General features: G+C 40.8%; 1 protein-coding gene across 4 annotated transcripts in view; it reads left to right on the forward strand.

Moving 5' to 3' along the window:
* The window catches only part of LOC149451742 (alpha-2-macroglobulin-like), a 293,088-nt gene that overhangs the window by 138,005 nt on the left and 130,082 nt on the right, over positions 1-25,001 (forward strand). For 3 of the 4 annotated variants that reach the window (XM_089690338.1, XM_089690340.1, XM_089690341.1), the window contains 7 exons: positions 540-663; positions 7,109-7,334; positions 11,792-11,918; positions 14,163-14,284; positions 15,848-15,902; positions 18,547-18,633; positions 20,086-20,262. In XM_089690338.1, the coding sequence (XP_089546464.1) occupies positions 540-663; positions 7,109-7,334; positions 11,792-11,918; positions 14,163-14,284; positions 15,848-15,902; positions 18,547-18,633; positions 20,086-20,262 (918 nt within the window). The remainder of the gene's footprint in view (positions 1-539; positions 664-7,108; positions 7,335-11,791; positions 11,919-14,162; positions 14,285-15,847; positions 15,903-18,546; positions 18,634-20,085; positions 20,263-25,001) is intronic. The other variant, XM_089690339.1, reaches the window with a different exon arrangement.

Raw genomic sequence — 25,001 nt, forward strand, 5'->3', positions numbered from 1 at the left:
GGCTGAAAAAAACAATACTGAGAGGATGCCTGCAGGTGCAGGTATCCTCCCCGTAGAACCACTCAAAGCTGGGCGACATACCCATACACCACTTAGTGTTAAGTTGCTGAAATAAAACGTATATATCAATTCCAGAGTCAAATATGCATTGATAAAATATGTTGTTGCTGAGGTTGTCCCTGAAAGTCGAAACATTCCTTTATACCACATACAGCTTTAAGATACCCCCAAACCTGTAATTTAAAAGATTTGTATATTGTTTGAAGCCTCATAAAAAATATCCTCTTCATGCTAGAGCATTTAGAAAAAAAAAAGTTTGGCATAGGCAACCATGGTAGCGCCTGGCTTTCCACATCTTTTTTTTTAAGATACCTTATCTATTAACCCTACAAATTGAACAGAATTGCTACCCAACACCCCTCTCCTCCCCTCCCCTCCCTTCCCGTTCTTCCTAGACTTCAAAGCAGTTTCTGCAAATTCAGCAGCAATTTTGATGGAGTCACATGTTATTAATCCTATGACACTACCTTATTTTTTAGTTCTTGATTCAGACATGGAAAGAATGGTTATCCAAGACGATGAGTATCTCAGTAGCCCAGTACAAAACAAGAAACCGCGGATCTACTTTCCAGAGACATGGATATGGCAGCTGGTAGCTGCTGGGTGAGTGAGCCTCTGCAAATATTACATTATAATATAGAGTATTAACTGAAATATTATTAATATTTATATTCTGAATTAAGTAATTTGGTTACAGGCAAGACTTGGCCGATGACTCCAGAGGTAGGACTTCTCTCAATGATTCCAAGGTCAATCAAATCTGTTAAAAAGGCAGTATTTAGATTTTTGTTTATGGTTGTAAGAGCCCTGATGCCCCGGCATTGTAGATCTTCAACAATATCTTCATTACGGGAATGGGTGGCGGAAATGAACTATATCAGGCACTTGGAGGAGTTACTAGCTATTGCTAATGACAACTATGCCAAGTTTAGGGAAATATGGTCCCCATGGGTTGAGTTTTCTGTTTCTCCACAACTACTGCCTTTTATGTGATAAGCGTTGGTATTTTCTTATTGGTAGTCATTAGAGATGAGCGAATCGAACCAGGCGAAGTGGAATTCGATACGAATTTCAGGAAAAATTTGATTCGCGTCGAATCCGAATATTAGCCTACTTCGGTTGCGCGAATCGGATTTTTCCCGATCAGCCGGCAAAAGTGTCCCTGCAGAGAGCTCCGCTATTTCTGACAGTTCTCTGACAGTTCCTTCACATGTACAGCGGTTGAAACATTGTATCTATTTGTTTCCATTTAGGATACAGATGTTTTTATTTGGAAACAGATACAATGTTTCAACCGCTGTAAATGTGAAAGTCAGAGAACTGTCAGAAATAGAGGAGCTCTGCAGATACACTTAGCGGAGCTCTGCAGATACACTTTTTGCCGGTTTGGAATTCTTCTTATTTTCATCCTACTTCTTCTTCTTCATCCTCATCCTCAGAAGAAGAAGAAGAGGACGAGGATGAAGAAGAAGAAGAAGAAAAAGAAGTAGGATGAAAATAAGAAGAATTCCAAGCCGGCAAAAAGTGTATCTGCAGAGCTCCTCTAAGTGTATCTGCAGAATAGAGGAGCTCTGCAGATACACTTTTTGCCGGCTTGGAATTCTTCTTATTTTCATCCTACTTCTTCTTCTTCTTCCTCTTCATCCTCATCCTCACCCTCTTCTTCTGAGGATGAGGATGAAGAAGAAGAAGAAGAAGTAGGATGAAAATAAGAAGAATTCCAAGCCGGCAAAAAGTGTATCTGCAGAGCTCCTCTATTCTGCAGATACACTTAGAGGAGCTCTGCAGATACACTTTTTGCCGGCTTGGAATTCTTCTTATTTTCATCCTACTTCTTCTTCTTCTTCATCCTCATCCTCAGAAGAAGAGGATGAGGATGAGGATGAAGAAGAAGAAGAAGTAGGATGAAAATAAGAAGAATTCCAAGCCGGCAAAAAGTGTATCTGCAGAGCTCCGCTAAGTGTATCTGCAGAGCTCCGCTATTTCTGACACTTCTCTGACATTCCCTCCATACAGCGGTTGAAACATTGTATCTATTTGTTTCCATTTATGGAAACAAATAGATACAATGTTTCAACCGCTGTATGGAGTGAATGTCACAGAACTGTCAGAAATAGGCTATTTCTGACAGTTCTGTGACATTCCCTCCATACAGCGGTTGAAACATTGTATCTATTTGTTTCCATAAATGGAAACAAATAGATACAAGGTTTCAACCGCTGTATGGAGGGAATGTCACAGAACTGTCAGAAATAGCCTATTTCTGACAGTTCTGTGACATTCACTCCATACAGCGGTTTCAACCTTGTATCTATTTGTTTGCATTTATGGAAACAAATAGATACAATGTTTCAACCGCTGTATGGAGTGAATGTCACAGAACTGTCAGAAATAGCCTATTTCTGACAGTTCTGTGACATTCACTCCATACAGCGGTTTCAACCGCTGTATGGAGGGAATGTCACAGAACTGTCAGAAATAGCCTATTTCTGACAGTTCTGTGACATTCACTCCATACAGCGGTTGAAACATTGTATCTATTTGTTTCCATTTATGGAAACAAATAGATACAATGTTTCAACCGCTGTATGGAAGGAATGTCACAGAACTGTCAGAAATAGCGGAGCTCTGCAGATACACTTAGCGGAGCTCTGCAGATAGATACAGCGGTTGAAACATAGGCTATGTTTCAACCGCTGTATGGAGTGAATGTCACAGAACTGTCAGAAATAGCCTATTTCTGACAGTTCTCTGACATTCACTTTATACAGCGGTTGAAACATTGTATCTATTTGTTTCCATTTATGGAAACAAATAGATACAATGTTTCAACCGCTGTATGGAGGGAATGTCACAGAACTGTCAGAAATAGCGGAGCTCTGCAGATACACTTAGCGGAGCTCTGCAGATAGATACAGCGGTTGAAACATAGGCTATGTTTCAACCGCTGTATGGAGTGAATGTCAGAGAACTGTCAGAAATAGCCTATTTCTGACAGTTCTCTGACATTCACTCCATACAGCGGTTGAAACATAGCCTATGTTTCAACCGCTGTATCTATCTGCAGAGCTCCGCTAAGTGTATCTGCAGAGCTCCGCTATTTCTGACAGTTCTGTGACATTCCCTCCATACAGCGGTTGAAACATTGTATCTATTTGTTTCCATTTATGGAAACAAATAGATACAATGTTTCAACCGCTGTATGGAGTGAATGTCACAGAACTGTCAGAAATAGGCTATTTCTGACAGTTCTGTGACATTCACTCCATACAGCGGTTGAAACATTGTATCTATTTGTTTCCATTTATGGAAACAAATAGATACAATGTTTCAACCGCTGTATGGAGGGAATGTCACAGAACTGTCAGGAATAGCGGAGCTCTGCAGATACACTTAGCGGAGCTCTGCAGATACACTTTTTGCCAGCTTGGAATTCTTCTTATTTTCATCCTACTTCTTCTTCTTCTTCTTCATCCTCATCCTCATCCTCAGAAGAAGAAGAGGATGAAGAAGAAGAAGAAGAAGAAGAAGTAGGATGAAAATAAGAAGAATTCCAAGCCGGCAAAAAGTGTATCTGCAGAGCTCCGCTAAGTGTATCTGCAGAGCTCCGCTAAGAAATAGCGGAGCTCTGCAGATACACTTTTTGCCGGCTTGGAATTCTCCTTCTTCTCATCCTTCTTCTTCTTCTCATCCTTCTCCTTCTTCTCATCCTTCTCCTTCTTCTCATCCTTCTTCTTCTCATCCTTCTCCTTCTTCTCATCCTTCTTCTCATCCTTCTCCTTCTTCTCATCCTTCTTCTCATCCTTCTCCTTCTTCTCATCCTTCTCCTTCTTCTCATCCTTCTCCTTCTCCTTCTTCTCATCCTTCTCCTTCTTCTCATCCTTCTCCTTCTTCTCATCCTTCTCCTTCTCCTTCTTCTCATCCTTCTCCTTCTTCTCATCCTTCTCCTTCTCCATCTTCTCATCCTTCTCCTTCTCCTTCTTCTCATCCTTCTCCTTCTTCTCATCCTTCTCCTTCTTCTCATCCTTCTTCTTCTCATCCTTCTTCTCATCCTTCTCCTTGTTCTCATCCTTCTCCTTCTTCTCATCCTTCTTCTTCTTCTCATCCTTCTTCTTCTTCTCATCCTTCTTCTTCTCATCCTTCTCCTTCTTCTCATCCTTCTTCTCATCCTTCTCCTTCTTCTCATCCTTCTCCTTCTTCTCATCCTTCTCCTTCTTCTCATCCTTCTCCTTCTTCTCATCCTTCTCCTTCTTCTCATCCTTCTCCTTCTCCTTCTTCTCATCCTTCTCCTTCTTCTCATCCTTCTCCTTCTTCTCATCCTTCTCCTTCTCCTTCTGCTCATCCTTCTCCTTCTGCTCATCCTTCTCCTTCTCCTTCTTCTCATCCTTCTCCTTCTTCTCATCCTTCTCCTTCTTCTCATCCTTCTCCTTCTTCTCATCCTTCTCCTTCTTCTCATCCTTCTCCTTCTCCTTCTTCTCATCCTTCTCCTTCTCCATCTTCTCATCCTTCTCCTTCTCCTTCTTCTCATCCTTCTCCTTCTCCTTCTTCTCATCCTTCTCCTTCTCCTTCTTCTCATCCTTCTCCTTCTCCTTCTTCTCATCCTTCTCCTTCTCCTTCTTCTCATCCTTCTCCTTCTCCTTCTTCTCATCCTTCTCCTTCTTCTTCTCATCCTTCTCCTTCTCCTTCTCCTTCTTCTCATCCTTCTCCTTCTCCTTCTTCTCATCCTTCTCCTTCTCCTTCTTCTCATCCTTCTCCTTCTTCTCATCCTTCTCCTTCTTCTCATCCTTCTCTTTCTCCTTCTTCTCATCCTTCTCCTTCTTCTCATCCTTCTCCTTCTTCTCATCCTTCTCCTTCTCCTTCTTCTCATCCTTCTCCTTCTCCTTCTTCTCATCCTTCTCCTTCTCCTTCTTCTCATCCTTCTCCATCTTCTTATCCTTCTCCTCATCCTTCTCCTTCTCCTTCTTCTCCATCTTCTCCTTCTTCTCATCCTTCTCCTTCTTCTCATCCTTCTCCTTCTCCTTCTCCTTCTTCTCATCCTTCTCCTTCTCCTTCTTCTCATCCTTCTCCTTCTCCTTCTTCTCATCCTTCTCCTTCTTCTCATCCTTCTCCTTCTCCTTCTTCTCATCCTTCTCCTTCTCCATCTTCTCATCCTTCTCCTTCTCCATCTTCTCATCCTTCTCCTTCTCCATCTTCTCATCCTTCTCCTTCTCCATCTTCTCATCCTTCTCCTTCTCCATCTTCTCATCCTTCTCCATCTTCTCATCCTTCTCCATCTTCTCATCCTTCTCCTTCTTCTCATCCTTCTCCTTCTTCTCATCCTTCTCCTTCTCCTTCTTCTCATCCTTCTCCTTCTCCTTCTTCTCATCCTTCTCCTTCTCCTTCTTCTCATCCTTCTCCTTCTCCTTCTTCTCATCCTTCTCCTTCTCCTTCTTCTCATCCTTCTCCTTCTCCTTCTTCTCATCCTTCTCCTTCTCCTTCTTCTCATCCTTCTCCTTCTCCTTCTTCTCATCCTTCTCCTTCTCCTTCTTCTCATCCTTCTCCTTCTCCATCTTCTCATCCTTCTCCTTCTTCTCATCCTTCTCCTTCTCCTTCTTCTCATCCTTCTCCTTCTCCTTCCTCATCTCCAAGGGCATTTAAATTAAAGGTACAGTGTTCTGCACTAATTTAAAGGCTCTCTGAAGCCTAGAAACCCTTTTTATAAGTTAACTTCGTAGTGAATAAATTCGCATTGAATCGAATTTCTTCCTGAAATTCGGCGAATCAGCCGAATCGAATTTTTGAATAATTCGCTCATCTCTAGTAGTCATGTATGGTCAACTTAGCTTGTCGGACTTTAAGATACAGTAGTTAATATCCTTGTCCCCCGCAGAAGCAATGGTGGGTTGACACCACTTTTGGACACTTTTTTTTTCTGTGTGTGTGTTTGATTTTTCTTATTGCTGGAAATAATGGCCTTGAAAGAAAATACTTTTCAATTGCATAACTGTACAATAATGTGCTTAGGTGTTGAAGGACAGGAATACATGTTGTTACTACTAATGCCTGGTGGTTATAAAGCAATTTTTCAACAGTTTTTAAATGATTTTATTGCTCTCATAGTGACATACCTCTCAATAAAATGTGTTAAAGGAAATAAATGTCAGATATAAATAAGTTGCTGAATCTATTAAGTATTTAAGGGATTATTCCACCCAAACAGACTTTGACTGGACTGGTGGATAGTTAAGGCCCTATTCACTTCCTATTTAATTTGCTAATGATGTTGCTGACTATGTCCAGTTTACTGTAAGAAAAGTTACTATTGTACCTGGACCATTTACATATGTATTGGAGGTGGTGTACTCAAAATTAGAGTTTCTATTGGTATTGTGAAGCCTCTTTCTCCCAATCAGACATAATTATACTTAAAGCGGAACATCTCTCAATCACCATTGATCATTTTAAATCCTTATGCTACTAGCATTACTAAATAGATAGGAAGGTATATTATATTTACTTGTTTTTACATTTCTTCAGTTCCTAATTTAATTGCCTAGGCAAATGATGTCATACATCCCAGGAGTTTTCAGGAAAGGGAGGATGCATTTTCTCAGCTAAGCACACCCTCCTTCCTGCAGGCCTGAGCTAAAGGCAGATGGATTCCATGAAGTAAATGCTACATAAATCATCTGCCCTTACTCAAGATGGCCATGACCAGAAATACTAGGGGGTGTTTTTCAAACTGATTTCTCGACAAAATAAAGCATGGAAACATGGATGGTGGGTGGGTTTGCTTTGAATATTAAAATAGAATTAAATACAGTACTTTATTTTGTTTGTGGTGCTCAGATGCAGTGTACCGGTAATTCCACTTTAATATTACATAAAGTGCTTCAGGGATTGCATTTCAGTAGGATGTTCTGTAGAATAGGAAGATAAGTTAACACTGAATTCTGCAATGATAAAAGACACGGGAGGATGCCCACCAGCATTTAAAGGTAGATATTTAGCAGTGATGACTCTTCAATTTAATCCATTTTCTTTCTTTTTTTTTTCATTTTCTGTTCAGGGATGCTGGCAGAGCTGAATTCCACCACAAAGCTCCAGATACCATCACAGATTGGAATGCTGGGGCCCTTTGTATGGGCCCCAGTGGATTTGGCTTGTCTCCTCCTACTTCCTTTCGGGTCTTCCAGCCGTTCTTTGTGGATCTCACCCTTCCATACTCTATAGTGAGAGGAGAAACTTTCACTCTCAAAGCCACTGTGTTTAACTACCTAAAGCAAAGCATAAAGGTAACAGCATTTACAACATTTTCTTCTGGACACATTGATGGTCAGTAATGTTTTTTTGTCAGAGGATGACACACGTGATAATGCGACTGCCTCTAGTTTCAGTGATCCGTTTAGGTTCTGTCAAGAGCACTTTTGGGGCTTCTAACCCTTTGTGTTGGTGTTATTCATTACGAAAAGGGGCAATACAGAAAGTGCAATACATCACTGATACCAATTTTACCAATGTACAGTTGCAAGAAAAAGTATGTGAACCCCTTGGGAATACGTGGAGTTTTGCATGAATTGGGCATAAAATGTGCTCTGAACGTCATCTAAGTCACAACAATAGAAGAACACAATAAATAATAAATAAACCAGCGCAAACATAGACCTCTACACACCATCAATAAATAAAGTGCATCATAATAAAAAAATTAATAAAATTAATAATTAATATTATTAAAAATCAATAATGAAAGTCCACAAAAAACAGAAAAAAATTTTTTTGTCTGTGAAATATACATATATATATCAAGTGAAAAAATATCAAGTGAAAAAATCAAGTGAAAAAATATATTAATCAAGTGACTTTCTTCTTTCCCAAAGACTCTTCAAATACACCAAAAGAAACTTTCACCTTCCACCCGTGAAACCAACATCAAATACACTCACCAGATTTAGGTGAATGGGACACTTTTTAGGAATTTAAGGGATCCTAATACCCTCTTTACTGTTCACTCTAGAGGGATCTTCAACGATACAAATAGGCTCCACCGTTCAACCAGGGAGAAAAAAACTTACATAGTGTAATATTGCCACTTAGAATCATTATTCAAACTAGAGACTATTACCACTCACATTTGTTTCTCTTTCAAAAAGCATGTTTATTTAAAACCAGCATCTTCCAGACCGATAATGAACACTGTTAATGCCTCCTCAGGACTCTCACATCCCAGCTCAGGATACAGCAGCAGCTATACAGACTAAGACTTTCCACAGATCCCAGAAAATGGCCGCTGGAACGCACCGCTCGGCGTGCGTTCCACTCACCGGAAGTGACGTCAGACGTACGGGGTATAGACCGGAAATGCGTCAACGCGTTTCGCCCCTCCCTCGGGGCATTTTCAAGATGTCCATCTCCTGTCTACTATCCCTTAAATACTCAAGAGGAGCCCACCCATCTCCCACCATTGGTCACAACTACCTCCCAAGAAGAAATAGATACCGCTCCTCCCCCTGTGCAACGTGAGAGTCCTTTACATTGGTAGCAATTGTTCACATACTTAAACTTAATTATTAAAAACCTCAAACAATGCCTCTACCGCAAAAATTACATATACACATATCGTTTAATGATACAAATCAAAAAATTGAAAATATAAATTTATTAATAATATTGACAAATAATGAATAAATTAAAATAAATTAAAATTGAAATTAAATAAAAATAAATTAAAAAAAATAAATAAATAAATGAAAATAAAACTAAATAAATAAAAATAATAATAATAAAATTAAAGTAAAAATAAAAATAAAAAAATAAAATTAAAATTAAAATAAAAATAAAATTAAAAAATAAAAATAAAATTTAAATAAAAATAAAAATAAAAAAAATTAAAATAAAATAAAAATAAAATTAAAATAAAAAATAAAAATAAAATAAAAAAAAAAAATTAAAAAAAAAAAGCTGATTTTTTCACTTGATATTTTTTCACTTGATATATATATGTATATTTCACGGACAAAAAAAAATTTTTCTGTTTTTTGTGGACTTTCATTATTGATTTTTAATAATATTAATTATTAATTTTATTAATTTTTTTATTATGATGCACTTTATTTATTGATGGTGTGTAGAGGTCTATGTTTGCGCTGGTTTATTTATTATTTATTGTGGTTTGTGTTTTTGCACAGTGCACAGCAGCAGTATAGTACCGGTGGGAATCTGTTGGCGCAGGAATAATAGTTCAATAGAAGAACACAGTCTGCTGAACATAATACTACACAAACATTAGATGTTGCCATGGTTTGATTGCACATAACATGTAAAGATTCACAGTGCAGGGAGGAAAAAGTATGTGAGGCCCTAGCTTAATGACTTCTCCCAGAGCTAATTGGAGCCAGGAGTGAGCCAACCTGACAGCTGTCCTGCCCTTAAAAAACACACACCTGTTTTGGGTTTACTGGTTTCAAGAAGCACTGTCTGATGTGAACTATGCCTCGCAGAAAAGAGCTCTCAGAAGACCTACAATCAAGAATTGTTGACTTGCATGAAGCTGGAAAGGGTTACAAAAGTATCTCCAAAAGCCTTGATGTTCATGTGTCCACGGTAAGACAGACTGTCTACAAATGGAGAAAGTTTAGCACTGTTGCTACTCTCCCTAGGTGTGGTCGTCCTGTAAAAATGACTGCAAGAGCACAGCGCAGAATGCTGCATGAGGTAAAGAAGAATCCCAGAGTGTCAGCTAAAGACCTACAGACATCTCTGGCACATGCTAACATTTTTGTTGACACATCTACAATAAGGAAAACATTAAACAAGAATGGAGTACATGGGAGGACACCACGGAGGAAGCCATTGCTGTCCAAAAAGAATATTGCAGCACGTTTGAAGTTTGCAAAAGAGGACCTGGATGTTCCACAGCACTACTGGCAAAATATACTGTGGACAGATGAAACCAAGATTGAGTTGTTTGGGAAGAACACACAACACTATGTGTGGAGAAAAAAAGGCACAGCACACCAACATCAAAACCTCATCCCCACTGTAAAACATGGCGGAGGGAGCATCATGGTTTGGGGCTGCTTTGCTGCCTCAGGGCCTGGACGGATTGTTGTCATTGATGGGAAAATGAATTCCAGAGTTTATCAAGACATTTTGCAGGAAAACGTACGACCATCTGTCCGCCAACTGAAGCTCCGCAGAGGATGGGTGATGCAACAGGACAATGACCCAAAGCATACAAGTAATTCAACAAAACAATGGCTGCAACAGCACAGAATACACCTTCTGGAGTGGCCCAGTCAGAGTCCTGACCTCAACCCGATTGAAATGCTGTGGCATGACCTTAAGAGAGCGATTCACACCAGACATCCCAAGAATATTGCTACACTGAAACAGTTTTGTGAAAAGGAGTGGTCCAAAATGACTCCAGATCATTGTGCAGGTCTGATCTGCAACTACAGGAAACGTTTGGTTGAGGTTATAGGTGCCAAAGGAGGGTCAACCAGTTATTAAGTCCAAAGGTTCACATACTTTTTCCTCCCTGCACTGTGAATGTTTACATGTTATGTGCAATTAAACCATAGCAACATCTAATGTTTGTGTAGTATTATGTTCAGCAGACTGTGTTCTTCTATTGTTGTGACTTAGATGACGTTCAGAGCACATTTTATGCCCAATTCATGCAAAACTCCACGTAATCCCAAGGGGTTCACATACTTTTTCTTGCAACTGTACGTGATCCAGCATTTCTGGGTAGAAGGTGCATTCACGTGTCCCCTACCCGATCTGTGCTGTCATTCAGTACATCACAAGTCAGTCAGCAGCTCTTGGCCAATGATCTATGGCCGAAACCTGCTGATGGTCAGCTTAGAGAATCACAGAACAGAGCCCTGTGTTTACTAGCAACACCGGGTTCTGTACAGAGAACAGCAAGGTGGCTGTGTTTTCTTCCTACTTCCACATCAATTAATAAAAGCAGAACATATTACATATACTACCCATTTTTAGGCACACAGTTAACACGTTAATTGCCCCTAGATGTTAACCCCTTCCCAGCCAGTGTCATTAGTACAGTGAAAGTAATCCGTATTAGCACCGATCACTGTATTAGTGTCACTATTGGTATCAGTTAGTCGGTTAGTGTACCTCCCAGCCAGTGCCAATTAGTGTCTGATTGTCCACCACACTATTACAGTCCCACTATAAGTCACTGATCACCACCATTACAAGTATAGCTTCATGGTACGCTATACTCTTTGCACAAACCAATTAATATACACTTATTGTGATTTTGTAGCAGAATACACTTTGGCCTAAATTTATGAAGAAATTATATATTTTTTTTTTGGGATCTGTTTTATAACTGAAAAAAAACAATATTTTCTACTTTCTAAGTTTTTGTTTTTTTTTCATTTATATAAATAATTTAAAAAAAACAATGGTAATCAAATACCACCAAAACAAGCTCTGTTTGTGTGAAAAATTATACAAAATTTCATTTGCACTCAGTGTTGCATGACTGTGCAATTGCCAGTTAAACTAGCGCTTTGCCGAACAGCAAAATTGCCCTGGTCATGAAGAGGGTAAAAGCTTATTGAACTTAACTGGTTAAACACTGATCTAAATTGTGTTAGTTTGTTTAAGAATTGCAAACCTCACCAATGTTTTTTTGTTATAAGCTCTGCATCTATATATTGCAGTTTTAATTCTCTCCTAAATTTACAAATATAAAGATTTCTTTCCTTGTTGACAGGTAAAAACCACCCTGTTACCTTCCTTAGAATTAGAGGAGGAGTTATGTGTTGCCTGTCAGTACAGCAGCTGTCTAAGTGCTGATGAGAGCAAAACATTCTACTGGAAACTGAAAGCATCTAAGCTGGGTAAGCCATGTGTCCAGTGAGAAATGTAAATAACGTCTATAGCCAATGTAATACCCAACTGCTGTGAGACTGATTTAAAATAAAATGATACTCCTTCACCTATGACTGAAACTGCGGCTAACTTTTTTTTGGGTGCAGGCTCCAGTGCTTTCATCCTAATCTTGGTTTTGGTACCTGGTGGGTTTCTGACTTGAACAAGTATAAAGCAGGGGTGGACTGACAAATCATGGGGCCCCCGGGCAATAGGGGATCATGGGGCCCCTGTGTCCTTGCCCACACTCACAGCACACCCAAAAAAGCCTATAAAAAAGGTACCAAGGGCATTTCATGGGGCCCCCTACTGACCCCGGGCCCTCGGGCAGTGCCCGAGTGCTCGAATGGTCAGTCCGCCCCTGGTATAAAGCTAGTGTTTAAGTCTCAATAGTCTGAACTCCTCTTTCCACATGCTTGTTCCAGGTCATTGACTTACTGTGTAATAAGGAACAAACCTGGGAACCTGTACTTAAACTATTCATCAATGGCAGCTTTCATATGTCTAACTTCAACTACTCTTTATTCTCTTTAATTGGCTACTGATAAACAAGAGCCCTGTCTTTTGGGTAGAGTGGTCTGAATTCTGCAGGTTATGTTGCTTGAAGCCTCAGTTAAAGCCTAAATTTAAGTAATTTTTTTAAAATCTGCACAAGGGACAGTATTTACATTTAATGTGAAGTGTCCCTTGTGTTGGTGCTAGCTGTCATAGTTAAGACCTGAAATCCTCTGTCCCTACCCCACAGCCGTAATCGTCCTGTGAGTTGTGGGCTAATACAGGAACTGGACCTGTCACGGGCACTCAACAACAATTCTGATTATGTCTGCTTTTCCATTCATAGAAGATGTACTTTATCTTCCATGGATGAAAAACCCTCTATGAATGGAGGAGGTGGATCTTTTGTTCATCTACCCATTCTCCATTCTTAGATTGCATTTCATTTATGGAAGCTTTATTACAGCTTCTATGAATGGAGGAGGGGGAAGTGGAAAGGACAGACATAGTAAGCACTCTTGACGAATGCCTATGTTAGGCCCCCCCAGCTTGTATTAACCCTTGCAACCTGAAAGATTATGGCTGTGAGGTATGGGGGGTATAGGAATTTGGATTTCAGTTATGTTAAATAAACCCCCAAATAATTATGCGCTCGGTGCTAGAGGGCAATGCTTCACACACTGTTCCAGGAAAAACAACATAATAAACAAAAAGAGTGCATAAAACCTCTGACCATAAAAATTACAATCAAAATAAACAAAGTGATGCAAATAGTATCAACGTCAATAAACACCCCCCCCCCCCCCAATTTAAAAAATATTCAGTATAAATCAAACAATGATATAACAGATAACAGAAATGATAATCTACTCCCAAATGGATATGTCAGGACTCCACTAGAGGACCAGTGTAGAATCTTGTGTGAATATGAAATGCCACAATTCTGCATGTTTTAGTTCCAAACCATCTAAGACAAAATATATAAATCCCCCTACCAGATAACCATGATCTTCAGATTATAAGAGATCACTAGCGCAGGATACACCAAATGCGAATCAAATCATACCAGGGTATGGTAACAACCTCCACGCTCACCAGGTTCTCCACTGGCTGTCCAGAAAGAACAATTGTTTGCAGTAAGATTCAGAGGAAAGTACAAAGGGCCATATCGTAATATTGCTAAAATCATCAATTTATTTCATACAAGTATACTCACAATCATCTCAGGTAACAAAAGTTCACAAACACCATGCTGCAGTACACTAGTGGGTGTGATGATGTCATTGGCCACTAGCCCTTCCCTATGTATTTCATCTATGCAAGGGATATCCTCAGGGAACATAAAGAAGGAAAGCCTGAGGCCTTATGTCTCCTGAGGATGTCCCTTGCATAGAGGAAATGTTTTTTATGGTTTCTGAATACGGTTTTATTTTTCCACTATATTAGTGATTTTATTTATTGATGTTGATACTATTTGCATCACTTTATTGTTTGTTGTTATTGTTATGATTATTTTTATGGTCATAGGTTTTGTGCACTCTTTTTGTTTATTATTATTTCAACTATGATAGCTGGCACCAGCACAAGTAATACTTTGCATTAAATATAAGTACCATTCCTTGCGCTATTTTTTTTTCTTTTTATTTGACCTAATGTTAGGACTTAAGCCGACCTAGCTAGGTGATCTTAATATTTTAGCATGTTTTTTTTCTTTCCAGGAGAAGTAAATATCACAGTGAGGACAGAAGCCATTAACTCTATTAAACTGTGTCAGAATGAGATACCCATTGTGCCCAGACAAGGCAGCTCTGACACAATTATTAAGCCGCTGATTGTACAGGTTAGTCTAGCGATAATTTATTCTCATAGTCAGGGGCATATCCACCACAAGGTAAACAAGGCGTCTCCCCCCCTTCCCCCAGGCAGAAGGTACACATTTGTGAGCAGTCTTCAGAGTAGGAGGGACAGCTTAGCGGTTCCCCAGTTGTTTTTCCAGCAGCTACACTGGCACCCCTGGGCCAAACAACTGTCACAGCCAGGGGCAGACTGACCATTAGGGGGCTCGGACAGCTGACCAAGGCAAAGCAAGGTTGGAGGGGGATAAAGGATCGGAACAGGGAGGAGAGACACAGTCTGCCGGAGTGAAGCATGTCTCCTAGAATAAGGTGCAAAGTTTAGAGAAGCTGATCCGGATCTTCTTAGCCCTGTATGTTCACACTACCTGTCCAGCCGACATGCTCCATCCATAGTGCATTCCTGAACGCAAATCAGCTAGAGCCTGCACAGAGCCAAACCGACGGAGACAACCTGCCTGTCCCTTGGTAAGTTTCTATTTTTCTGATTGCTGAACTGCCTGGACGCCGAGCTGCTGAACTTCCAACCAGTGCTCAGTATGACTGCATCCACCTGTCCCCGCACTCATTGTTAGGATCCCTCTAGGGACAGGGCTTCTCTGGGTTCAAAACATTTTTTTATAATCCTGAAAAGCATCTGTGGTGACCCATGTTCCTAATTATCAAGTCCCACTGGCCATGTTACAAGGGAAACCTTGGTGACTAGCCTAGCAATCTCTATATGACAGGCTGCACCTGTCCCCATACTCATTGATGGGATACCTCTTGGGACAGTAATTCTCCAGGTTCATATTTTCTGTAATGCTGAAAAACATCTTTGATGACCCATGCCCTCAGAGATGAAGTCCTACTGGCCATCTAGGGCAGCCCTGGATTGTTAGGCTAGCAATTCAATGATTGCACCTACCTGTCCTCATACTCCATGAAGGGGACAGTAGTTACAGTAGTTTTTGAGGGTCCATAGCTGGGTCTGGTGTTGTCTAGTAGTATAAGGGGTATAGGGAGGTCTGGTGTTATCTAGGCATACAGAGGGTATGGGGGGTCTGGTGTGGAGTTTACAGATGAAGGGGTGGATCTTAAACAGTAAGGGGTGGGGCAAATCTAGATGGAGAGGTGCCCGATTTTAGTCTTGCCTAGGGCAGCACAAAATTAAAATACATCACTGCTCATAGCACTTTTAATTTTTAATCAGGTGAAAAAAGGATGGAATAAGTTTGTCATGCTGGTTTTATATTTGTTACATTATGCTATGTACACACATTATTGGTTGCAGCAGGATCTGGAGAACCACTGAAAATATATCCAACCAACCGGATGAAAACAAATCCCTTGATTCCCTATTATTTGCTCAAGCAGTCCTATAGTAAAATATGGTTGTATGAAATACTGTAGCCCACAGTAACCAATTAGATTCAACATTTCAAAGATTTGCCTGTAAAAATCTAACTCTGATTTGCTACTGTATGTCTGCACATAACATCTCATCAATCTCATCTTTTATTTTGATCCCCTTTGTTCTTTTAGCTAAACTTTGTTTTTTGTACTTGCAGCCTGGAGGAGTCCTACAAGACAAGTCCTACAGTTCTATGCTTTGTAACCAAGATGGTGAGGAATTACTGTGAATTGTATAATTGGGGCATATAGAAGAACAAATATTTAATGCTTTTGTCTGTTTTCTGGACCCAATATTCATAGCCCACCATAGAAAACTTTCTAAAGTAAGTGCCTTTCTATTCCAAATTCAGGTAAAACAACTTTAAATGTGTAAGCAGGGCCCAAGCGTTGGATATCCAGAGGGGAAGAAAGACAAACACACATACCCAAACTTTTAAGGAGGCGTATTAAAGTGGAAGTACCAACAAACAAAACTGTAGCAAAGTCTATGTGACTGCATCAGTCTGGTCAGCAACACTCACAGAGAACTGTATAAAAGTAGCCTGGAGTGATATACTGATGCAGACAACACCTGGCAGAAGAGGCAGTTGGAAGGTGGGCGTGCAACAAGGCACCTGAAGAGAGAAGGCTCCTATCTGTAGAATAGGTGGACAGTCCATACTCTGTCCCTCCTCCAGTGAAAACTCTCCCCATGCTATGCATACTCTCCCTAGTCAGCGGGTTCCTGTCCCTAACCTAACCACATGCAAAATGTGCACCAACTGCAGTGAGGCCATGGTTTTTATAAGCATTGCCCCATCTAAGATGGTTGAAGCGGGCACCTGGGGTAGCAGCACTCAATTGGACAGCTGTTCTCCTGATGACACCTACTGAGTCCTCAGATGAACATGCGTTCCTCCTATCCTCCACTCTCTCTGCATGGTGGCTGCGGAACAGCATGGCCTGTGCTGGGGGGACAAACTACACCTGCCTATAAGTGTCCAGAACAGGTTGTTTTGCCATCTGTGTCCCATTGGGGAGAATGCCGTTTACACCTTTCCCAAAGCCACATGGCTTTGGATGCGAGATGAAATCCGTGCAAAGTGAGGGAAATCCTGGTAGTCACCAAACCTAGTGTCCCTACTGGAAGAATCTTCCTCTGTTCCTGGTTCTAATGAATGCTTAAAATGTGGGATTATCTTTTCCTTTTGGCAATAATATTCACAGGACTAATAAAAATTGGGATACAGAAGGCAATAAAAATCTGACAGCTGTCCTAACCCATTTCTACGCAATCCACAACAAAAAAACAATTGCCTTTTATTAGGCTGTAAGCTCTAAAGAGGAATTGCAATATTTTGCTTGATGTTGTAAACTCTGATTCCACATTTCTCAAGAGTCCTTCACAGAAATATAGTTACTGTATATTTTGTTTACAAATGTGCTCTCCCCAGCTTCTGGAAGCACAATAAGAATAAATGATAATCCTGTAAAAATAAATGAATGAAAATTTAAAGAACAGCCCAGCCATGTGACCATTCAAAATCATCCAATCACAGAGATCTTTGCTACAACAATAACAGCCACACACCACAGCCTGCATTTTATGACTAGGATCTATTGAAAGGAATATTTTAAACTTGCATAGTATGGACTGTTAATGGATGCTGAAAATTGAGCATTTTCAGTTCCCTAAAATTTCAACAAATTCCAGAAAAAAGTGTGAAATTGGTGAAATCTCACCATTTTGGCAAAGCGTAAAGGAAGAGGAGAAATTAAGAAGGCTTTGGTATTTGGTAATGGTTTTCACATTACAAGAAAAAAACTGATTGGAAAGAAGTACAGTAAAATGAAAAGGTTACGGTACACAAATCACAAAATTAAAAAATACAGCATTTTCCTCACCTTCTTTCTAGGTGACAGTGGTCACCACTACAAATAGAGAATGTGAATCTCCACAGAGGAAACACAATAAACACTTGTCTAATCTGTCCTCCTATCCAAAAGTAAAAAAAAAAAACTTTTGCCTAGAGATAGAAAGGCACACAGCTTCACTGAGGCAATGTATAACATCCGTTCATACACTAGAGCAACTTCTATTTCAGCAAACTCCCCTGCACAAGACTTCTCTGAAGTGATGTTGGGATCAGTTTGGTATGATAACTTTCACTCCTTAGGTTAATCAAAGCCTGGATTTGTGAACTTTTAATGTATGTTATCGATAGATAGATAGATAGATAGATAGACATATAAATTCAGTTTTATTGAGAGCAAAAACAACATATGTGATCTAGGTTAATGGTTCTCAACCACTAGACTGTGGCCCACTTCCAGACAGCAATCTACCTCCGCCTGGATCTCCATTCAGCTGCAGATCCCCTAATCTTTCACAATGCCTCCTAGTTCCCATATAGCTCCTAAACTCCCATAATTGTCCATAGTACCCTTCAGTCCCCCTTACAATGCTGCCTGGTACCCTGAGAGCCCTCAGCCCTCACAGAGCCCAACATCCCACAGTGCCCCTAACCTTCAAGCATGTCCCACAGTGCCCAAGCCCCTCCAGAAATATCATCATCTACAGGGACACTAAGTCTGCTGCAGAGTACTGTAACCTCCTCCTGAACCCTCATCTGCCCACAATGACACTCAACCCCATCCAGAGCCTTCCAGCATATCAATAAATCCAAAGTAGTTGGCATTCCCATACATTTACTGTGTGAGTATAACTTTTTTTTTTTATTACTGTTGCCGCATGAATGGTTTTGGAAGAATTTACTAGGACCTGGCCTCAATAGGGTTGAAAACCTCTGGTCTTTATCACACTGTATTTTGATTGCTTAGATGTTATGTGAATCTAACACCAGCATGTTTACAGCAGGAGACTCAAAGACAGAGAACATCTTTCTGCGAATTCCAGAGAATATTCTAAAAGAATCTGAAAGAGCCTATGTAACTGTTGTGGGTAAGTTGCATGCAATCACCTAAAGTGTATGTAGATCCTAAACTAGACATGTGCAATTTGGTTTGATCAGGTTAATTCGTCAGACAAAAATTTTCATTTTCAGAGATTCGGATGTTTCTGAATTTTTGAATGGACAGAGTAACAAATCTGAATGAATCTGAAAAAAGTTATAATGAAATTTTCTGATTCATTGTGAAGAGCTGGTTGTTAAGGAGCAGGCAGCCGCCATGTCCATAAAAACCATGATTCATCTGCTATCAGCAGGATTCTCCACTGTCAGGAGAATGCAAATAAAAGAAGTGACGGTTAAATTTAAGGGGAAACCCACATTAAAATACTTTTTTTAAATGGTTTGGGGTTTTCCCCAAAATCCATATCAGATTCTTAATAACCAGCGCTGTTCTGAATGAAACAAAACAAATGCCGAAGATACAAAACAAATTCCGAAAACAAATTCTATTAACGTCCATTAACGAATACATCCAAAAATTAATTCTTCAATTAACAAATGGATCCGAAAAGGAAACTAATCAAAATTTTCCAGCATGCACATGTCTACCCTAAACCTCTCTTGTGATTTCAGTGCTGAAAAGTCAGCACAACAGAAAAATTAGGAGCTGAGGGGCATCAGTAGGTATTATATGTACTTGCAGAATCTTGAAAAAATAAAATGTGCATGGCATGCATTGGTGAAGTGCACTGCATGGTTTTTTTTTTCCAATTTTGCTCCTACATACACTAAAACTACAACATTATACAGTTTCACTACAGGGTCAGCCCACCCAAAAGTAATCTATTCTAGATAGTTGAATTGCTCTTCGAAATGACTCAAATTGATGTCAAACTGAAGCCATCCACTCATGCCCAAATCCTGCTTCAGCTCTTATTTTTTTTAAATGAAGGCCAACAAGAAGATGTGACCTTTAGATCTTTCTGCGCTTAGATAGTACATTAGTAATAAGATGTGGCCTTCAGATCCTCTAATTACAGTTAGTACACTAGTAATAAGATGCATTCTTCAGATCTTCCTAGTCATAGATAATACACTAGTAATAGGATGTGGCCTTTGTATCTTTTTATACACAGATAGTTTGCTAGTAATAAGATGTGTTCTTTAGGTCTTCCTGTACTTGGTACACCAATGTTCTATACAGAGCACTTTACCTGTTATCATTAGTCCACATAAAATTATTTATTAGATTTCATTCCAGCTTTTCAGCAAAGGAAGCGGTCACAGCCAGAAGAGTCTTAGAAGGGGAATATCTCCATTTTCTTCTGGAACTGTAAATATGGGACTTATGTGGTGGTAACTTGACCAGCTTAACTTGTCTTCTCTGGGCCCTGCTATGTGCAAAGCAATCATGATATACTTCTAGAAGCCAATAAATACACAGGAAAACTTTGATATTTTTCATTATTTGAAGGATATTCCTTGATTTGTCTCTTTGATAGGAGATCTGATGGGCACAGCCCTGGACAACCTGGAACGACTCTTGGCCATGCCATATGGGTGTGGAGAACAGAACATGATCCTCTTTGCCCCCAACATCTTCATTCTGCAGTATCTGGAGAAGACTCATCAGTTGACCGATGAGATCAACAGCAAAGCTATTATTTTTCTCAAAAGTGGTGAGCTACTCATTATGAATGATAAAATATCTGTCCAAAGTTATTATTTTAACCTTTGCATAGAGATTAACTATAATGTGTAGAATATCTGCTGATGCCTTGTGGTCGTGATGACTGCCATTGTTCCAGGGTTATACCTTCATAAATTAAAATATAAGATGATATCTGTACTGGATTAAGACCAAACAGGGACCTAGGAATAGGCCCTTCTGCAGGGCCGAAACTGGGGGGGGGGACAAAGGGGACAGGTGCGGCTGCCAGTCTGGGGTGCATATGTGCTTTAGCACACCCATAAATTCTGTTAGCACCCTCATTCAGCAATTACCATGTCATAAATTCTGTTAGCACCCTCATTCAGCAATCACCATGTCAGAGTCTAAATTAAAGTTTTCCTAAAATTATAGCTCAAACATTAACAGCTCTTGCAGGTGGTTAGTGAGGAACTTAATGGTGCAGTTGGTCCGCGGAGTGATCATGCAGCTATATTTTTCGACACTCATTGTAAAGTCCCTGGCAGAGTGATATGCATTCTGCCTGTCAGATACTGTAGGAGAGCTTGGCTATTAAGTCCTTCTTGGGTCATGACTCACTTCACCTTCTTTCCTGGTGAGTTATTTGCACTTCTTCCAGCTACACGGCTCACCCCCTGCAGCATTTCTTCTCCCTCTGTCTATACTATCTTCTAGATGCTTTCACACAGTTGTGATCCTCCCTCTCCAGCCTGTTAACGTTATGTCTTCTTTGTGTTGGCTATCTTTTTTTTTCCTCCAGCAGTCTGAACGAAGAAAGATAGAATTCCCCCATCCACACAATGTTCCTCCCAGGACATTGTATTCTGACATCGAGATCTGGCGATATCAGAATACACCGACCATCAACTGCACTTAAATGGGTTACATTCGATAGGCAGTACTGCCTACTGAATGCAACAGGGCTGTTGTTAAAATCATGTCCCAACCGCCTGTTTTTACAACCTCCACAATCACAAGTCTAAACGATGCTGGTAAAAACAGGCAGTTGAGCCATGGCTTTGCCACCTTGACCAACCATCTCAGGACTGTATGCATATAAAAAATGAAATTGCATGTCACCATAAATGGCTCTGCACAATAACCGCCCTGCAGTATGTGCAATGGTTGAGGCGCAGTGGGTCAGCATTTTCCGGGTTAAAACATGCAGGGAGTAGGTGACATGTCACTCCCTCACTGCCTGTCAAACACCAACAATGACAGCTACACATCTGAAGGAATCCTTAGAGCCCTTTCAGCCCCTCTTACTCCCTCAGAGCTTCCTTAGCACCCTTTAGTTCCATGCACTAATTCCTAACTGGGGAATGTCTGTCCCCAGTCCCTTTGCTCTGTCTCAAAAGTGAGACTTTAGGGGTATGTGTCTCACCAAAGACAACCTAGTTCTAATCAGATAAGAAATCCAAGCCCAATATGTAGCATAATTTAGTCACACCCACTGTTTGCATTGGCACACTATTCGCACCGCAGGTCAACATATGCCTTGTAGGGGCCCCAACGTATTACTTTGCCCAGGGGCCCATGATAGTATTAAGATGGCACTGACATCTCTGAACTTTGCACCACTTACTACTGAACCGCTGCACACTGCTTCTATTTTAAGCATGGCCAATATTCAGCACAATACAAACCACACCCAGTTTTTACTGCGGTGCGCTGTGCATGCCAATCTTTCTTGTTGCTGTTATGGAGGGCCCAACCTATGATTCTGCACACAGACACCATTACTTTCTATGTCAAATTTTACTGTGGATAAAATGCTTCATATCCCAGTGTGGTGCAGTGCATCTCACACCCTACTGTCCCAACCCCCCCCCCAGTTGGTTGGTATCTTCACCCTGGGCACTGAATTACCTTGCCTTGCTATGGGGAAGGGGGGCACCGAACTGGGTCTTTGCTCCAGGTGAAAGAATGTCTAGCGTCACCACTGCCCTTCTGTATATGTACTTTGTTCACATATTAATATAGGAACCATATAAAATAAGTAAATATCCTGCAAACCTTTCCAACTCAAGGCTTCAATATTACTGAAAGAATTGGGCCACACAATGATGACATTTAGAAGGTCCAGTAGGTGTCATGAGCATGCAGAAAGGATACCCAAAATATTGCAAAACCTTCCACCTGAGGCCACGCCTCTAACACATTTCTAATCCAATCCTGGCCTTAATCGTAGGGATTGAGGCAATCAGAGCGGGAGCTGTTGAAATAAGCCTAATACAGTTGCCTTGCCAAATAACTTCATTCAGTTTCTATGTGGTGTGGAGCTGAAGTGGGATCCTGGACATTTGCACCCAGATGTACCGCAAGATGAAGAAGTTCTTCTCGGGGTGTCTTGGAGCGGTGGCATATACACAGATTGTCTTCAATACTACTACTTCATTCTCTGATGAACTATAAGTTATGCCACCAGTGTCCTCTCCTATATACCCAAATAGATTATAAACTCTTTCACCTTCTGTATCCTCTTTTGCACTCTAAAAGATTGTTATAGAACCCCAAACATTAGCTTACCAGGCAGCCAAGCCAGGAGTCTAACAGTTAGGAGGGCTCACTGCCAGCCAATATTAATAAAGAGACTTGTTTAACACTGATAGTCACTACTAACCAACTCATCTAAAGACAAATTAATATCTATTCTGACTCAAATTGTTGTAATTGTTAGGTAACCGACTCCTTCCTGAGACCTTTATGCCTGGCCTGAAAATAGTAGAGATAATCACTGCGGACAGTCTTCATCAGATAGCTGAACTCACCAAACACTTGGCACCTACGAATAACTTTATTGCATTCAGTAAGGTTGAGGCAAGCAAAATGATGCAGTAGTTGTTGCCAATTGCAGTAGTTGAAGGTCAAAGGAATATTTCTCTCCTAGCCTCATTGTAAGTGTCTTTCAGGAAGAGCAGGAAGTTACAATGAGGAAGAGGACATTACATCATATAAATAGAAGGTCACAAAGGAAATCAGTGCACTTAACACCGTGAACCCAGGGTGGCAGCATACGTATCAACAATTAACTACTTGCCGTCCGCAGATAGCCGAATGACGGCTACACTGCGGCCGGCCAGTTCTGGGAGGGTGTCATATGACATCCTCCCAGAACGCCCAGGGCACGCACCTGGCGATCTCCATGATCGCTGTGTCCTATGGCCACAGCTGATCGACTGATGTGGTAAAAGGCCAATCACAGCGGCCTTTTACCACATGATCAGCCGTGTCCAATGACATGCTGATCACCGGGAAATGCAATTGCCAGTTCTCGGCTGCACTTTCCTCACGCTGTCAGTTGTCAGAGCAGGGATCAGCACCGATCATCAGGGCACTGATGATCAGTGCCCTGATGATCAGTGCCCAGCAGTGCCACCCACCACTTCCGTCCACCTGTGCCCAGCAGTGCGCCCACTTGTGCCCAGCAGTGCACCCACCTGTGCCCAGCAGTGCCACACACCTGTGCCCAGAAGTGCCACCCACATGTGCCACCCACCTGTGCCCACCAGTGCCACCCACCAGTGCCCATCAGTGCAGCAAGTCAGTGCTACCAGTCAGTGCCCAGCGGTTGTGCCAGTCAGTGTCCAGCAGTTGCGCCAATCAATGCCTAGCAGTGCCGCCAGTCAGTGCCCAGCAGTGATGCCAGTCAGTGCCACCTATCAGTGCTGTCTATCAGTGCCGCCTATCCATGACACCTCATTGTGCTGCCTATCAGTGTCGCCTATCCGTGCCACCTCATTAGAGCTGCCTATCAGTGCCCATCAGTGCCACCCATCAGTGTCCATCAGTGCTGCCTCATCAACACACATCAGTGAAGGAGAAAAATTACCTGTTTGAAAAATGTTATAATAGAAACAAAGAAACTTTTTTTTTTTTTTTTTAAATTTTTACAATTTTTTTGTTTATAGCGCAAAAAGTAAAGTGCCCAGTGGCGATTAAATACCACCAAAAGAAAGCTCTATTTGTGAGAAAAAAATTATAAAAATTTCATATGGGTACAAACTTGCATGACTGTGCAATTGTCAATCAAAGTCCGACAGCGCTGAAAGCTGAAAATTCGCCCGGTAAAGATGGGGGTATAAGTGCCCAGTAGGCAAGTGGTTAATGAATGTGAAAAGATAAGGGAATTAAACAGATGCAAATTCATTTCTAATATAACTGCTGGAGGCAGGGCCTAGGCACCTGCTTAAGTTTCCTTGTGGGTAACCCAGTCCTGTATAAGCTGGGCTTGAGACAATGGGAGTGATTTACCAAAACTAGAGAGTTCAAAACTTGGTGAGCTGTGCATGGTAGCCAATCAGCTTCTAACTTCAGCTTGTTCAATTAAGCTTCGACAAAGAAACCTGGTTTCTATGCAGAGCTGCACCAGATTTTGCACTCTCCAGTTTTATATAATCAACCCCAATGTGTCTTGTTCATATAAAAGTCTAATATAAAAACTTTGTTACCCACAGCAGCTACTTAGATTAAGATATTCCTGTTTGAACTGGCAAAACTCTGGGGTGGGTATTGAGGAATGCCCAATACAAACGTTCATAACACAAAAAAGCTGAATCAAAGTGTTTATTGGTGTCTGCAATATTTACTGGTTTGACAGTTTGGATCAAGCTTCCCATAAGTAATTTAATTGCATCTCAGCTTGAGTACATTCATACCGATGGTTTTAGCCTAAGGAAGGGGGAGGGGAATTTTCTCCTACAACATGTTAGCTTCATTTGATATCAT

This window comes from Staurois parvus, unplaced genomic scaffold (genome assembly GCF_062004578.1).
Source record: "Staurois parvus isolate SC_StPar_1 unplaced genomic scaffold, SC_StPar_1.0 ptg000525l, whole genome shotgun sequence".
NCBI classification, from domain to species: Eukaryota; Metazoa; Chordata; class Amphibia; order Anura; family Ranidae; genus Staurois; species Staurois parvus.